Below are 19,326 nucleotides of genomic sequence, written 5' to 3' on the forward strand. Positions count from 1 at the left end.
GTCTCTAACAGCTCGCAGTGACATTGCCACTACTCGCGTGTCAAGTTTTTTTTTCGGTGCAACTGTAGTGGCAATTTAATTAATGGTATAAGACAGAGTGATCGTGGTTGGTAACACTGGTATCAAAGTAGGGGCTGCAATGTCCCACCCATAGATGTTCATTTTACTTCAACCTCACTCACCCTCGCCCTCGCAGTAGCAGTTGGCCCTCGCCCTCGTTCACCCTCGCCCTCGCGAATGGAATTATCAATCGCCCTCGCGCGCCCTCACCCTCGCTGTCGAAACTTGTCCTCGCCCTCGCGGCCAAAACTTGTCCTCGCCCTCGCGCACCCTCGCCCTCGCCGTCGAAAATTTTAATCGCCATCGAAGCTTGTCCTCGCCCTCGCGATACGTGTTGTCCATTATCCTCGCTCGCCCTCGCCTTCGTGCTCAAAACTTTTCCTCGCCCTCATATCATTGAGGACGAGTAGGCCTCGAGAGGGCCTCCTTCGTGAGGATCAGAGCATCAACTATTCAACCTATTTGTTGAATTATTTCCTTATCGTCAGTGGCGGATCCACCCCAGAAAAGGAAACTTCTTTATTTTATATATACAAATAAAACGCATCCCAGAGTTTGGAGCTCTTAAAAGTAGCTCTAAGTAGCAGTATTACAACCCACCACCCCCACCAGAAGTCCGTCCTGGTCCCACCGCATGTGGTAAGAAACGTCAGGAACCATCTCTTGTTGGCCGTGCTATAGCCGTGCTTAATTTCTCACTGCTGCCTAAACATTTGAAACTGTATACTGGGAGGAAACACTTACATGCCTTTGTTATGCTTCCCTCGGTGTCAGATACAACCACTGGGTGGGTCACTTTTGCATTCATTTTTTGCTCACAAAATGATAAAGTAAAGTGTGATAGTTGCAGGCTTTCAATTCAATACTAACATGAACGGAAACCAGTGGTGTAGTGCATCACTTTAAATGCACATAGCTCCGAGACTATTGATCTCATATACACTAAAAGGATATCAACATAAAGCTTAAGGTTTTGCTAAACGATTTACAAGAGTGTTATTGCGATATCTGTTAAACCAAAGCTTCCAGATGGATAAAACCATAAACAAACGCCATAGTTATTTTTAAATAAATTTTGGGCCCCTCGTGCGGCCCTGGATGATGCTCAATTAAGACAATATACAATTTAAATTAAAGGCTTGTTATTTCTCTTGCATTTGAGTCTTATTTTGGCTCTGTAGGTCAAGCCGTTTTCACGTAATGGCTATTCCAGCGACAACATACCGTTCTCCAGTGCCCCAGATGTTCCAGCGCCTGGAATTTCAGGAAATTGGCGTCGGATTTTTGGGGTCTACGTCAGAATTTATTTGTTACTATATTAGTAGACTCTGTGCAAAATTTTATATTCTTATCACAATATGCATGATTCTTATGAATTTTTCCTTTAATCCACTCCACTATAGGTATGATACGAATAAATGTTAGCGCAAAATCTGCGTTTTAGTTTGCGGTTATATGTATAGCAATAATAATTGTTTATTGCATGTTTTTGCGTGCTAATTTTTGCGAATTCTGGTTCGAAATAAGGCGTAATATACAAAAATAGGTGGGCTTCTAGTAATGTGCTAAAGGGATTTTTATGCGCTCTTTGTGTGCAATTAAAATTACACTTGGCAACATAGTAAGTGTATAAACATGGCGCATGAGAATGGTGGGAATGTTAAATCTGCTCTTCTTAATTTAGTTGTGAGTGAATTGTGTAAATCTCCGTCGTATCATATCTATGAATATATGAAAAATGAGGTAGCTGAAAGTAAATTAGAAATGGTGACAGCCTTGGTTGCAGCCTGTGATAACCAAACCCAAGATACACCAAAGGAATTGTCAGAGGCAGATAGGCTGAAAGTTCCCACTATACTAAATCCTGAACAGATGTCATTAAATGATATATATTTCCGAAATAATTTCAGAATGTACAGAAAAACAGTCGAGGTAAGCTAGTTTATAGTTATTTTCAATATGCTAATATTATAATGTAGAATTGCATTTATGTTAGGTCCAATATGAGAATACCCAGGCAACAAATTGGAAATGTGTGCCACACAGTAAAGAACGGGTGAACTCCTAGTTGGCACACTCTAAATTAATCAAAACTTTAAATCGGTAAAAATACAGTCTAGTTATGTTTCTGAATCGGTAAAGGTCAAATTTAGGGGCTTCTGCTAATGGCGGCCCCAGGTGACACCCATATAAACCTGTTTTTAAGGTTTTATGACTATTTATTTATTGGTATTTTAATTTACCTTACCTACAGTTACTCCTGTCTCATTTCCATTTTTCATTTCTAATTGTTAATTAATCACAAATACGTGTTAATGTTTTGATGCTTTCTTTGCTGTTCGCTATGCATCTATATTCTATTACTGCACAAAATTAGGGCATTACTGCTGTATCGCCGGATCACACGAAAATCGGAAATGGTAAGTTAATATTCGTACAGGTCTGCTTTTGGCGCACCACTAGAAAGAGCTGTTGAAAAATTATAATTCACTAATTTTCTTCTTATTTTCCCCTTAAACATTACCACTGGGCGACATGGAGATATCTCATTTGGGTTAAATTCCAAAGTTGGGCGTCCGTTTCAAGCAAAATTTTTAAAATTTACAGGAAAGAAATGGATACTTTGATCATTTGTGTGCTTGATAATATATAAGTGTCTCGAAAAATCTGTTTATTTCTTATATATAAGCGGTTATAAACATGGCACTACACGGTGAGCGGAGGGAACTACTTGGCGCAAGGTAACTGAACAGTTGCATTGTGGGAAAGAAACGAGCATTTATGTTATCAACATGGCGAATGTACAAGGGGAATTAACTAACAGTTTTAACATTTGTGAAGCAATACGTTGATAACGAGCAAAATCTTTTAAAAGTTTGTGAAGAGCACGGATTAATGAACCTAATAACAAATTGCAGAAAGTGTGGAAAGGAGATAACAGCGAAAATACGTGGCGAAAGCGGACGCCCAACTTCGGAATATATGCCTCTCATTTGGCATAGGTAAAATTCAAGGGGACCGCCAGAAGTAATCGCTGAAAAAATATAATTCTGTTACGATTTACGTATAAATACGGCTTCCGGATGTGTAACATATAAAACTGTAAAACACAAACCAATCCGTACTAAGTGGCCACTAAAAAGCAGGAATGCTATCTAACCGTGTCAGCGCAGTGCGAAACTGGTGGGCCCGCGCGGGGGTGCGTACTAAGGGAGCAGGCACACATCAGCGATGGCGAGATGCGTACAAGCGAGTTTAGTAGGAAGAATTGAGTTTTGGCAATGATACAAGTCTCAATAGCACTTGTCATAGTATAATACTAGTGACGCTGCACTTGTAATCATAAAATACAGGTTCTGTACATTGTGAAGAAATATGCCAACGTTGGAAAATAGCATCTAATAGAGTCATCTTTCATTTGTACTTACTTATTTTATCCGTCGTAATATACTTGTGGGTCATTCCATGTGAAATCAACAAATTAAGCGGGGATTTCAGACCCGACCATCTTAGATTTTTACCAAATTTTAGTATTTCGTAAGAATTGTCGAGATATGAAATTGAGCAAAGTTGTAGCTTCCTGTGTGACGAAGTTTCTGAATTATGGGGGCTCAAAAATACTGGGAACTTTCGGACAACACTGCTCTTGATCTAATTGGCGTAGAGAGCTGATTCTTGTTTTGTTTGAAAGGGCATAAAATAAGCTTTCCAACAATATATCGCATGCCTAGTTTTGGAAGACTATCTATTTAAGGTCACCCATGGTGACCTTTTGACCTTGAACTTTTGAGGATGCATATCTTCGATTTTTCTAAAACTCGCATATAATTTACACACAAGCTTACTCTATAACATAACGGAAATAGAAGTTGGAACGGTAATGGGAACTTTAAAAAATTTGTTTTTAGTAACAGTATTTTTATCATACCAGACAGAGTTTTAATGTATAAAGCAGTTTGCAACACTGTAGCATTGCACAACAGCGTGATAGATTGCGCAATCATCTGCTACAGAAAGATTTAGAAGAATTGGGAGGTGTGCATACTATGTTGATAGAAGACTGAGTTAATACGTTCGAGTGTACGATTCAGCGTGTTTACGTGCTGGTACAGACTTTGTACTTGAAAACAGAAGGTTAATTATGGTGTCTTTTAAGTCAGTGTTCCAATGGTCAGTTTATTTAACAAATTATTATTGTCAGAATAATTTCATCGTCAAGATTTAAGAAGACAGTGTGCTGCAATCCATTTAATATAGAAGGACATGGGAATGTCAAAAGAAATTTGAGAAATGTGTTGCCGTGGATGATTTCGAAGTATACATCGTTAGAAAGTGGGTTTAAAATTTGTGATTCTTGTCGTAAGAAACTAGCAACAACTTGTGATGCGGGTGCGACTCCTGTAGTAACGGAGAATGTGATAAGTAGCAGCACCGATGCTGAAAACAGTGAAAGTGATATTGAGCAGTGTGTCAAAGAAAGTGCGTTAGAATCTCTAAACCGCAGCCTAAAAGATATTGGAGAATCACCAGTTAAAAAGAAAAGGCTCAGTGAAACAACATATCCTGCAAAGAAAATTATTAAAATACATTCAGCTATTGGAACAAAATTATTAGACATTTCTACAGAGCCCGGGGAGGAAAATGCAGCAGAAAGTGAAATTATATCGCAGTTAAAAGAAAAATTTCAAATAGCGGATAGAAATATGAAAGTAACAATATTAACTGTACTTCCAAAAAGTTGGACTGTAAAAATAATTCAGCAAGAATTTCACTGCACTTACTACATGGCCCGTAAAGCAAAAGAACTTGCAACGACCAATGGAATTTTAACCACACCTCACCTAAAACCTGGAAGGACCTTACCTCCCGCAACAGTGGATGTGATAAAACAGTTTTACAATAGTGATTCAGTTAGTCGTGTTTTGCCTGGGAAAAAGGATTTTGTTTCGATGAAAGTTAATGGAAGTAAGGTACATGTACAGAAACGATTAATCCTGAGCAACTTCAAAGAAGTTTATGTCCATTTCAAAGAGGAAAATCCAGATATGCATGTGGGATTTTAGAAAGTTTGCCGAATTGCGCTCGAAAAACTGTGTACTGGCTGGAAGTAGTGGCACACACATTGTTTGTGTGTGTACAATCCACCAAAATGTAAAATTGATGTTAGACGCGTGTAAGTTAGCTGGTATTTCAAAATCTTATGAAACGTATTTAAGTGCACTAGTGTGTAACCCAGCTCAACCGAAATGTTACTTTCGTCAGTGTCGTGAATGTCCAGGACCGCAAGGCATACATGAACACTTTGAAACACTACTAGACGAGCAATTTGTTGATCACGTCACATACAAACAGTGGATTGCGACAGACAGATCAACACTTGAAACACTTACTTAGATATTCTAGTGGAAAAACGTGTACACCTGGTCGAACATTCTTTTATTACTCATCAACAATCTTCATATCTTAAGGATCTGAAAGAAAATCTTCTTGATAAACAGTGCATTGTTCTTTGTGATTTTGCAGAAAATTATTCATTCGTTTTGCAAGAAGCGTCACAAGGTTCCCACTGGAATAATGGTCAAGCAACTATTCATCCGTTTTGCATATACTACAGAAATCCCCAGACGTCTACAGTTATTACTGACAATGTGATCGTCATATCTGATCGTCTCAAACATGATACAACTTTAGTGCACCTACTGCAGAAAATACTTATTACCTTTCCAAAAGACAAATTCGGTTCCGAAAATTTAACAAAATTATACTATTTCTCCGATGGAGCAGCAGCTCATTACAAAAATCGCAAGAACTTCATCAATATTAGCTATCATGAAAGTGACTTTTCTGTACCTGTTGAATGGCATCTTTTTGCGACCGCACATGGAAAAAGTCCGTGTCATGGACTAGGGGGAACTTCAAAGAGACTTGCTGCAAGAGCAAGTTTGCAGAGACCTTATAGTGGCCAGATAATGACACCAAGACAATTATATGATTGGGCAAGGCAAAATATAAAACATATGAACTTTACATATGTCACTAATAAAGAATACGAAGCGGAAGCGTCACTCTTGTGTGACCGTTTTTCTAAGGCTATTCCCATTCCTGGCACCCAAAAGATTCATGCTGTTATTCCTGTTACACAAGATGTACATGTGAAACGTTATTCTATGTGTAATTAATATACAGAACACAGTTTGGTGGCTCATTCGGATTCCTTACACTTTCAAGAAATAAATGGATTTGTTACGTGTGTGTACAATAAATATTGGTGGCTCGGATGTGTACGTAGTGTATCTGAAGATACAGATGATGTAGGAATTAATTTCCTTCATCCTCATGGACCATCAGGATCTTTTGTATTTCCGCAACACCCAGATATTTGTTGGGTACGAAGGTGTGATGTTCTCGCAAAAGTGGATCCTTGCACTGCCACAGGAAGAACATACACATTAACTTCCGAGGAAAGTACGGTCACAATGCAGCGGCTGGATGCATGGATACGTCTGAGGACTCACTGACTTACGTGGTACGTTATTTTTCAAATAAACTAACTCTTTTCCAGCTTGGACACGATGGATATAGCTTTTTAGTAGTAGTACATTAAATGCAGTGTTGCAAACTGCTTTATAAATTAAAACTCTGTCTGGTACGAAAAAAAGTGTTACTGAAAAAACAATTTTATTGAAAGTTCCCATTACCGTCCCAACTTCTGTTTCCGTTATGTTATAGAGTAAGCTTGTGTGTAAATTATATGCGAGTTTTAGAAAAATCGAAGATATGCATTCTCAAAAGTTCAAGGTCAAAAGGTCACACTGGGTGACCTTAAATAGATATTCTTCCAAAACTAGGCATGCGATATATCGTTGGAAAGCTTATTTTATGCCCTTTCAAACAAAACAAGAATCAGCTCTCTACGACGATTTTTTCGTATATTTGAGTCCCCATAATTCAGAAACTTCGTCACACAAGAAACTACAACTTTGCACAATTTCATATCTCTACAATCCCTGCGAAATACTAAAATTTAGAAAAAATCTAAGATGGTCGGGTTGTGGGCTTTGTTGATTTCACATGGAATGACCTTTGTAATGATTTTACACTTGTAAATCTAAAATACAGCTATATTACTTTATATTTAATTCTGTCGCCTGCAGAAACATATCTTTTCATGCAAACTATTAAATTTTACCTGTAAATTTTCCAAAATGTGGTGGTGCACCAAAACTACACCTGCACCTTAATATTATTTATTTTCTCCCCCAAAATACTAAATAGTGACCCTGGATCACTTGGTAGTGATTATTGTTCGAAATACAGTGTAGATGTATGGCATAAAAACTTGAAAAACCACAATTGCAATTTTAAAGTAAAACATACCGATACCATTATTAACAAATTCAATTTGTTCAGCAATACCGTTATATATATTAAGCGGTAGAAACTCTCTTAGGAAATACACCATATATAGTAGACAAAAGCATATTTTTTACTGGATACGACAAGTGATAAGTAGAGACCTACACAGCATCCTAATACAAGGTGGTGTGACGAAATTAGGTAATATTACTAATATCTTGGAAATAGTGATTGTTTCAGAAAAGCTTTTCGGAGGAGCACATATTTTCACACGGTACTATTCTATTTATTAATATATTATCTTGGTTATCTTGGATGTATTATCTTGGTCTCTTCCTTTTTTTTTTTTTTTTTTTTTTCAGGTTAAATTGGGTTTTTCGAAATATTTCAATCTCGTTGGAGTAAAAATGTTAAAATATGATTTACATTTCAAGATTGTCATTGTCACAACTTGCAACGAGTTTCTGTGCACTGCTATTTTGAAAAAATAGCCGCCATTTTGAAATTTATATTGGATCGGCGAAAAAAAATCCATACAGCAAATTTAGAATGTCTTGTGCTTTTACCCTCAAAATTTCAACTTAAAAAGTCTGAAAATTGCTCCCTGTAGCATGGATACCCGCTATTTTGAAAAGTGGCCGCCATTTTGAAATTTTATGCCGCTAAAATATGTACAGCTAATCTAGTCTCTCATACTTCTACTCTGAAAATCCTAACCTAAAAGACCGAAATTGCATTTTGTAGCGTGAATATCAGCTAGTTTTTGAAAAAAAGGCGCGCCATTTTGTAATTTTACGTTGGTATGCTACCAAAATCTATATAGAAAATTTAGTGTGTCTCCGGCGTGCATTCTGAAAATTTAAAAGACCGAAAGTTGAACACTGTGTGGTGTAGGCAGACAAACGAACAAATGTAGATCGAGTCATTCGAGGTGAATCAGGACATTCGCCAAATCTGGACACCAAATAGCTACATTAATTTAAAACAAAGACATAATTCATCAAAATGTCTTGTATAAAAATTTTTCAACGTAAAATAAATGGTTTTATTGTTGAAGTTTACTTTTGATGCTTTGTGCGTTCAATTACGGGAATTTCCCGAGCACTTGTTGCAAGACGGTTCTTTTACGAAAATTACGAGTAATTTAAAACAACACATATAATTCATATTTTATAAAGTAAATGTTCCAAAATGTCTTAAATGAAATTAAATATCTTTCAGCGTAAAATAAATACGTAGTTTTATTGTTGAAGTATTCACTTCCGATGCTTTGTGGGTTCTATTGCGAGAATTTCTCGAACACTTCTTTCACGACGGGTTTTCCCTGGAAATGCAGCTTGCTGTACTGTACATCGAAACTTCCATTAATACTGAAGTTTGAACGTAGCACTTGAAATAGTAAGCGTTACGTAGTCTTCGGAGCTCCGAGCATTAAGCTTCTTCAATTTGACAGGAATTTTTAAGCTATTGCTGGTGTTGATTCTCCAGAATGCTTATTTGAAGAGTAGCAACAATGACTGAACTAAACTACTGTTGTTGGAAAAGCAAATTTTACTGAATACTTTTGTTACTATCAAAGGTAAGAACTAATACTAATAGTTTTACTAATGTATTTACATATTTATTGTTAGTACCGGCACCTATGACCTTAAACCCGTCAACGTATGAGGGATAACGTCCCTCGGCAGCGCCGAGTCAGGGAGCACACTATTCACGGAAAGTATTTTCTAAAATATAAAATTGCATATTTTACTTCAAATAGATTATCAGCATAATCCATACATTAATTTGTTCTATAATAATCTCAAGCTAAGGTGAGTTTTTTTTTTTTTATTCATTCATTCAGTGCATTCAGAACTTTATAAAGGTGTTATGTTGGATGTTATCTACCTTAATGTGAAAGCATCTAATTCGCCCAAAGAAAGTTCAAAATCTGATAAAAATAACTTTCAATGTGATCACCTTAGTTGTACCAATAATACACTAACAAAAAGGTTAAAAACTCAGGTGGATCTAACTTCGGGCTGGGCCCACTTGGGCAAACCCTGGGACAGTATCCTCCCAGAAATATGTTTGGAATAAACACTGCTTGGAAACGAATTATCCAAGATAGATCGTTGTCAAAAAGTATTGGAAAGGCTTTAATCCAGCAATGGATCAACAGTTGTTGATAATGATGTATGAGTTTCAAACATAAATAACACTCACCACTACACTCACGTGATTCAGTTCTCATTTTTGATATCATACCTTCTTCATATGTTTAATCCTGTAGCTGTAAAAATTTTAAAAGATAGTTAAAACTAAAATTTACTTATTCCTAGGTATGTGTAAAATTTACTGTTATGTCTGGCTATAACAAATGGTTGTGTGAACTTGAAATACTTTAGGGTTGTTTCATTTCAAATCATACAACGGGCGCCCATCGACCATTTTGAATTATTATGAAAAAAATATATATATTAAAGATGACATAACCAGAGTACAGAAACAAAATAGTTTTGGTCTCTGATGATTTGCAACATTTTTGCAACCTCTTAAAAAATCACCACAGATAATTACTCTTGCAGGAAAGTGAGGAATTGGCGTTTTAAAGGTACTATTAAGAAAGAACAAAAAGTGCTAGAAACCTTTTTTGTTGTTTATTTAATACTCTGTTTTAAACTCTTCCAAACCATACCAAAGAGAGGCATTAGAGGTGTAAAATAAACTGTAACAAAATTGTTGAACTTGGAAAAAACTTGTGCACATATTTCGAATATTTTCAGTGCACAAATGAAAACAGATAAGATTTGTTTTATGCTAGGATTAAATACAATAGAAACATGACATTACAGTAAGAATATTATTTTCTACCTATCTTTACATCGCAAGTGTTAGCATGAAAGAGGTGAAACTTTCAGAATTGAACTATTTTTAAAAATTAATATCTTAAAAAAACCATCTTGAATTTTCATAAAAATTATACAAAGCGTGCACAAAACATTGTTCTCCAATTTTGTAAAGGCAGATTTGGTATTATTTTTCTGCAAAGAGAGCGAGATGAATTTTTATATTGCACCTTATACAAGTTGTGAAATTATAGTAAAGTAGTGACAAAAGTGTGGGACCGGCAAGTTATATAAAGTTGTGTTGTGCCATGATTTATGGTTAGGTTCTTAACTCTGAAATCAGTTGATCTACAGCATCTTGAATCCGTTAATGAAGACAATGTGGCGGCTTTCACCTGAGCTGCGATACATATTTTTTTAACTGACTTTAAAAAAAAGACGAGTTTTATTTATTTATTTATTTTTTATTTGTTTTTTTTTTCGGTGGCCCCACGTAAATTTCAGTAGAATCTGGTGATAGCCCTCGAAACTAGAGCATGAAACTTCTCAATGTCTGACAGTGTTCAAACCATACTTGTGTGTATGATCGCATTATTTCGATGTAGGTATACCAATTTTGTTGAGTTAGTTTTTGTTTGAAAAAGTATGCTCTCGCTACGATCTGAGAATAGTCATCGAAGCTAGACCATAAAACTCGAAGCTAGAAATTCTTTCGCAAGGCTTTATTAATTTGTGATCGTCCAGATGATCTTAGTGACGAAATACAGTTTTTATATCAAATAGGAAAAAAAAAAAGTTACATACTTTACGAAAGTAGTTTAATTAACATATTGATCGGTGCAGGCCACTAAAACAATTATTCCCAGAGAAGCAGAAACTTGGATAGAAATTCCTTACTTTCCGCAATTAACCACAATGCAACGTATACTTGCTAAGCATAACCTATCCGCTTCTACTATCCCCCGAAAAGTCTAAAAAAACATTTCACCAGATTTAAAAGCTATTTGGTTGATCCACGAAATAAGTCAGGCATTTATCCCGTACAATGCGAATGTGGCTCCTCATATATATAGGCCAAACGAAATTCGATAGTAACATTCGAATTAAAGAACATATTACACAATTAAAAAAGTCACAAGAAGAAGGCACGTCGGGATTGGCGCTGTATTAAAAAAAAAAAAAAAAAAAACTACACATAATGGAAGACAGGTTAATGTAATAGGTTCAGCAAAAACCAAAGAAACAACGGGAGATTAAAGAATCATTCTCTATTCATAAATATAAACCAGCTTTAATTCTAGATACTGGCAACATTGATAGAATTTGGTTACCTATTTTTGATGCATATTTTGAATCTGGCAGTAGTAACGTAACATAGACACCGCGCTTCCTTCGATTCTGTTTACTCATTTTGCGCTCTGCTCGGCTTGTGACATTTCAGTATTCATCCTTTACATTACATTTATTTAGTGGCATGTATTCCTTGTTTTACACCCTTTTATCTCTTATCGGTTTTTTTTCTTGTTATCTTGCCACTGAAGAAGGAACCAGCGTGACGTTCCGAAACGTATGAAAAACATTTAGGCGCTAAGTAGCCAATTTTTTGTTAATTTAAGTCACCTCTCATGTGCCCATATAATTTCATTTTGTGTGTTCACTCATAATTTCAATACAGATGTATCGATTTTGATTATTCTTTTGTAGTTTCAAACAGTATACTTTCATAGAGTTCCATGTAATTTTTATCAGGATCTAATAACTGTGTCCGGGGAGTTGAATCATGAAACTCATAAGAGCTAATAGTCTTTTATACCGTGTATACCGTGTATATTGTGTCTTTTATACACGTATAATTTCATATTTCGTAGACTGATTTAATATGTGGTCATACGTGTTTCGTAGGAAGTTAATGGCCTACCTTTAGTTTAGGTATCTAAATATACTAATAGGATTACGAAAAAGTGAAAAACTAAAGAAAATGTTGTTAAGGAAATAGATAAACCTGTGCCAGGGAAAACACTTTACAGAAATCTGTGGAAATCCTGTTACTTGTGATTCATGAAAATAGTTTGTGACTTTCAGTTCTCACCTAGATTCTTGTTCACATTGTATAATAACTAGAGGAAAAACAATGAAAACTGAGAAAAATTAAATGGAAAAGGACTCACTGGGGTAGAGCAATGCGAAGATAATCTTGTTTGAGCTGCTAGTCACACATCCGATGGTGGTGCAGCATATTGTATAATGGCGGGCGCAATTTGTGCATTCTTTGGTTCACGTAGGGAAGGTTGCCAATTTATGTTCATGTTTTTATTTTGGTAACAGAGTTGTATGTAGTTTTTAATTACTGTCTCCTATTTCTTGCTTAACCAATTCTTATCTGTGTTAAGCTTTGGATTTTTAAGAAAATAAAGAAATTTTCGGAAATAAGTCTTTCTGTTTCTTGGCTCCAAGTAAAATTTGTGAATCAACAATATTATGCTGTGCTTGTTTGAAATGTCTCGGTAAGCTTGAGACCGGGTATTCGTAGTATCTCTAAGATGTTCCTTGATCCACACTTTTAAATTTCATTTTGTTATGCCAGGGGTCCACCGTGGCTCAGTGGTAGATCGTTTATTTCTGGTGCGTGGGGCCCTGGTTCGATCCTACCTCACATTAGTTGGGCTTTGTGGTGGACAAACATCGTGTGCGTGGGTTCTCCCGTTTCCTCCCACTTTCTTCATCCCATCGTTTCATTAATTTCTCATCATCACCGTCCTCTTTAGCCTACACAGCATATTCGTGGGACATAAAAGTGAAAGATTTCATTTCATTTCTTTATGTTATGCCTATATAACTCTCCAGACAACTGCTTGTTTCTTCATTGGGATCGAATTGACTGATGTTCTTTTTCAAACTTTTGGCGGTTTCGGAGCTACGCGAAAAACATACCGCGTAAAGATCATTTAATGCAGTTGTCAATTTGGGAAATGTAGGTGATCCAATCAAGTTTTTGTTGGTTGTCTCGGTCTTAGATGTGTCGGAACGTTTATTCCTTTTGACTTACTTATACCAACTCATTAAAGTGTAAAAATGTTTTTATTATCTCCTCCTGGTTTTATTCTATGTGAACAAGGCTCTAGGGAAGAGACGAAAGCTAGGAAATACCAAGTATTTTCAGATATCATAATTAGAAGTAAAGAAATAAACCTGTTTCCACATACATATACTTAGCTTTGTATTTCTTCAGGGTGTGTACCAGTCAGGGAAAAATCCCAGGCTGTGAGGGGTGAAGGAATGCCACTAAAATAGTCATAAATTACAGGTAAATGAATTGGTTCGTTTGTACGTTTGTAGAATATTGTTTAAGCATATAAACAATGATGAAAACTTAAGCTTACTTTAAATATAAGTTATTTTTCATAAGTTATACTAAGAAAAAAAAAATGACAGAGTCAGGAAAAATTATAATTTTGTCAGGGAAAGTAAGGGAATTTGATTATGTTTGCTTGGTAGACACCCTGTTATTCTATAACTTCCTTTAAAAATATGAGTAATTACGACGAAATTCTTGCTTATGCTATAATTAAAAGAAAAAAAAGCCCTAAATTAATCACTTAATATTGTCCTTAATCAATCTTACCACTGTTGAGGCATAAAAAATAGTTTAAAGACCGTGTTATTAAAAAGATTTGAGCTATTGTGTTTTCCTGAGGAAGAGTGGCAGAGTATGTTTCACTCGAAATATTGGAGGAAAGATTGACTAAGACTATCATTATAAATGAGTAATTACAATGCTTCCATATCCTCGATAAGTAATAAAAAGAAAACGAATAAATAATCAGTAACCTTGTATCGCAATATATATATATATATATATATATATATATATATATATATATATATATATATTTCATGCTTCATTTCGAAGAATTTATTTTTAAAATTAACAGCGTATAATTCATTAATAAAGTTACACAGAGACTTTTTATTTATTTATTTATTTATTAGTGAATGTGGAAAAATGATTTTATTCGCTAATTATGACTCACGACGCGCCGTTGTGATGAAAGAACATATTTGTTCAAACGTTTGTAAATAGTAAACCTTTTTCAGTGGATTTCTTTCTATACTTTTGTCAGTCCCTTAAAATTTCAGTTATCACGAGCAACTGTGTACAAGTAAAGGGAATCCTTTTGCGAAGAGATCAATTACAAATTTAATGATTCCCATAAACAGAGAATAAATATAAATAAATAAAAACGAAAATCATGTTGACTTGAAAATATTTTACAAGTTTGAACATTAACGAAACGAAAACATAAGTAAATATTAACCCATTAGTGTAGTGTAAGTTTACTGCAGGTAATTTTTATTGCAGTTTCTTATTGTAGGCTAGGTTTACAACACTTCAAACACCTGTAATGGACTCTGCCTGAAATTTTGATAGTGGGTGGATAGTTCATGTGATCCATCCACTACAATCAAATCAGTTCACATGTACCAAATTTCACAAAATTAAATCCCCACGTTAAGCGGGTTTGCATATCCAGGCTCCTAACTATGAAAACATTTACGCTCAGTCCAACCTCAATCATTTCACGAATTCAACCTGTTTTACGTATGTTATTAGGACATAATATCGATTGTGATTTATTCTAAAAACACTTTTATACATTGCAAGAGCTGTAACGTCCAAATATTTACTGAGAACTCATAGTCGTATCGGAATAAACAAAAGCGAGTATGGAACAGTAAACTGCTATAACAAAAGGCAAAAGAAGATGTGCAAAGGCATACAAAATGGTCGAGTGGTTTGGGTCGATATACTATCAATCACATGTTTGTGTGTTCAAACCCGGTAGCATGTTGTTTCTTTTTTAAGTGTCTTCCTATTTTCATCCGGAGGCTGAAAATATTTCTTTGAGTAACTCATTGAAAACTTCTTTTGTTTCAAATTCGATTAGAACGGAACATTATATGAATTGCGAATCTTAAATCCATAGCTAAGAAAAACTTAACTATACTCACTACTCCATTATCCTCTGATTTGTAACGAAAAACTATTTATAAACAGTGGTGACTTCAGAAAATTATCCTCGGGGGGAATTTCAATATGCGGGTGGAGGGCAAACATTGGTAGACCACATTGAGCACGATCGAATATATGGTCCTGAAGGCGGAAATTTCTTAGCTCGAGAAGGGTCTCAAATTCTCCCTCAGATCATGTTCTGAAAGCATCATTGCTTAAAAGCTTTTCGTGACAAATATAATATTACACTTGTGTCTCGTTCTACATTTAGAATTGGTAAAATCATAACTTATAGAGGATTATAATAAAAGCATAAAAATTACAATACCAATCATGTATAAATTATCCTGTAAGTTACCAACTTTGGGTCAGATTAAAACTCAAATATTTGTTTTCGGATTGCACTTAGAAGTAAGTCCTCTCTATATAATCCTGATTGGAAAGCCATGTTTAACACTAATTAATTAATCAATATTTATACGCATATTTTTTTATTTTACTATTCAATATTATATACACTTCATTTCCAAAATCAAAATCTCGAAAATGTATATTGCACGAGTGCAGACTCGCAAATAAATGATTATTTATCATATATATTGGTCTCTATTCGAAATTCTATTTAATCGAATCCGACAGGAACGCAAACAGAAATATCGAGAACAGGTGAAAAAAGAGAGAGAGAAAAGCGTTGTGGCCGGCGGGGACTCGAAGTAAGTTCGAATGGTGCTTTACAAGCCGAACGCCTTAGACCACTCGGCTATGGTAACAACTAGTGGTTGTAGTAAAGGCTTCGAGTAGTAGTTCTTATTACAGAATAACATTTTCTATTGCCTAAAATTTAAACCTAATTTACTTTGATATAATATATCTATTAATTTGTTACATGAACACGTTTTCGTTACTTTGATGAATGATGTATGTTGTTGATATAGATTCTATTACACGTTCTTTCGTAAATATTATAGAAAGTATCAGGGTTATTTATGATCTTTTATGGAAATTGACTGGCGCATGCGCAGTACACAGACAGTTCAATTGGAAGGTGAGGAAGGAAACGCTAACACACTGTTAGAAAGTTTCCTTCGCAAGCAGTAGTTCCCAACCGAGGGACGGCAGGACGCACTTCGTCCTCCTGGGGTGGTGTGAAGGGTTTACGAAGTCCCTTCGTTTTCTTATATTTCTTGAATGATTATACACAATATCCAGTCACATCTTCTACACATTTGGAAGTGATAAATCGTAGTATACATAAACCGTCCTCGACACACAGTGATTGCTTTTCCATGATTATAAACTGAAACACTTTTTATTTCAATAGAATATAAAAGTTTCAATGGTAGGGGTTACAATCCCCCAACCCCCTGGGTCTTCGATATGTCACCGCCTAAACTTTAACTTTCAAGTTAGAATCGTAAAAATGGAGACATGTGACCTACTAAATATTTTTTTAGTTCATTATACATTTTCATAAATAAAATATCCACAATTACAATGACAGTAAATGCTAAGTAATTATTGTAAATCTTTGTACTTTCATTTTCCCTCTTTCTTCTCAATTGAGCTTGAAAAATGTAAAAATGGGAAGTTAAGAACTTCAAATATTACGTATATTTTAGCGTATTACGGAATTATATTTAATAGAATCCGGCAGGATCACAAACAGAAACGTCAAGGAGAGGTAAAACCAAATTGTATTGTGGTGGCATTCGAACTACTCTTGAATGGTGCCTCAGAATCTCTAGCCGAATGCCTTAGTCCACTCGGCTAATGTGACAAGTTGAAAATATAGTAAGCGTGTTTCATGTTCAATTTTTTGTTACAGTATGAAATTTATTTTGTATTCTCTGAAGTTTAAGCGTATTTTGGCGTGTTGTAATAGTCTGTTGAAATTGTTTTATGTTTTCGGTATTCTTTACTTTGACGAATGATGTTGTTAATATAGGTTCTATTACGTATTCGTTCATAAATATTACAGCAATTGTCAGGATTATTTATGATCTTTCATGAAAATTGACTGCTGCATGCGAAGTAGAAACAGAAAGATGCACTTTACCGACATTTGTCATACACGCCAGAACGCAAATTTCTAACAGGTTCTCAAAATGCCTCGTTCTAAAGGTTGTGGAGAACTGTCTGTTGCTCTGAGAGGAGAAATCATAGAACGAGCAAAAATGGGACAAACTGTGCCTCAGATTGCTAGAGATCTGGGATGTGACAAGAAAACGGTCAAGAGATGGGTTCAGCAACATGAAGAAGGTGGTGAATGGTTCAGGTCTCGGTCAAGAAGTGGAAGGCCAAAAGTGACAACTGCAGCTCAAGATCAAGCTTTAGTTACAGAAGTAATCAACAGACCTCTACGCCACACGTCAATCCTTTTGGACAAAGCCAGAGAATATAATTGTTCTCACGAAACAATAAGAAGAAGATTATTGGGGGCTGGTCTACACTGTTCAAGACCCACTAGGAAGACTCTCCTGACTGAAACTCACAAGGCCAGACGAATGGAATGGGCACAGAATAACATAACCCAACCTCAGTCATATTGGGACTGAGTCATCTGGACTGACGAGAAGGTTTTCAAGTCTAACCAACAAGGCAGAGTTATATTGTATAGACCACGCGGAACCAGGTATGCTGAACAAAATACTATCAGAACTTCTTGTTCAGGACGAATATCAGCACACTTTTGGGGATACATGACGGCTGCTGGTCCTGGAGATTTGGTTGCGGTGCCTGAGAGAATGAACAGCAGTGTTTACATTAATATCCTCGAAAATACATTGTTACCGTCCTTAAAAAGAAACTTCCCCGAACAGGAAGAATATATATTTATGCATGACAACAGTGCTGTTCACACTTTCCGGCAAACACGAGGGTGGCTAAGTGAACATCCAGAGTTAATTTGTATTGAGAGGCCCCCTCTATCCCCAGATTTGAACCCAATTGAACATCTGTGGGCCTACATGGTGCAAGAATGGGAAGAGAGACGTGAAGACAGAAACCAAACGTTTCTTCAAAATCATGTTATGGAACTGTGGAAACATTTTCGTGACACACCGTCGTATTGCTCGAGACTTGTATCTAATATTACCTCCAGACTTCAAGAAGTTACTGACTCTGGACATGACTACACGAAGTACTAGTGTGTTATTTTTTGTGTAAATATTTATTTAAGTTTCATTTATTTATGATATTTTTTCAAGAGCAATACTTTCGTTCTTCATTCTTTTCCTTTGCTTGTTTACTTATTAGTTCGTTAAAACGTAAAGGAAGAGTAGTATATCTTCAAGAAGTATTTGTGAATTTACTTTGAACGTTTCTAAGAATACATTTACTTTTTTTTCTTACTCTATATCATGACCAATATTACTTTCATTTCAGTTAATTAATAACTTTATTTCACATCTCGGATAAAAGTATTATTGTCTTTTTAACGATATTTTTCCTTTTGATTGTGTAATTTCTAGTTTCATTGAATTATCTCAATTCCAATGAATAAATCACATTTTGTTTATTGACCCTTCCTTAGCTAAGTTCGAATTCGAGAACAATTTGGTGTAATATACGTTCTTTATTCTTCATATTGCGCAGTAATGACAATATTAATTATTTTTCATGAGTCCAGTTGATTAGTGGGAACTTGGACAAACATTAACCTGGTGATTCTTTACGCAATGGCAAGCGTAAAATACATTTTAGCTGTTCTTTATACTTCACAGCGATGAAACATTCTAACAGTGTGTTAGCGTTTCCTTCCTCGCCTTCCAATTGAACTGTCTGTGTACTGGGCATGCGCCAGTCAATTTCCATGAAACATCATAAATAACCCTGATACTTTCTATAATATTTACGAAAGAACGTGTAATAGAATCTATATCAACAACATACATCATTCATCAAAGTAACGAAAACGTGTTCATGTAACAAATTAATAGATATATTATATCAAAGTAAATTAGGTTTAAATTTTAGGCAATAGAAAATGTTATTCTGTAATAAGAACTACTACTCGAAGCCTTTACTACAACCACTAGTTGTTACCATAGCCGAGTGGTCTAAGGCGTT

The 19,326-nt window shown here is 35.5% G+C and overlaps 1 protein-coding gene across 1 annotated transcript in view; it reads left to right on the top strand.

The window, feature by feature from the left end:
* The first annotated feature begins 1,665 nt into the window (after positions 1-1,665).
* The window catches only part of LOC145681285 (uncharacterized), a 33,509-nt gene continuing 15,848 nt past the window's right edge, over positions 1,666-19,326 (top strand). The window contains exon 1 of the mRNA XM_081752915.1: positions 1,666-1,992. Within this exon, the coding sequence (XP_081609041.1) occupies positions 1,696-1,992 (297 nt within the window). The 5' untranslated portion in view covers positions 1,666-1,695. The remainder of the gene's footprint in view (positions 1,993-19,326) is intronic.

This window comes from Thermobia domestica, chromosome 3 (assembly GCF_964235325.1).
Source record: "Thermobia domestica chromosome 3, izTheDome1.hap1.1, whole genome shotgun sequence".
NCBI classification, from domain to species: Eukaryota; Metazoa; Arthropoda; class Insecta; order Zygentoma; family Lepismatidae; genus Thermobia; species Thermobia domestica.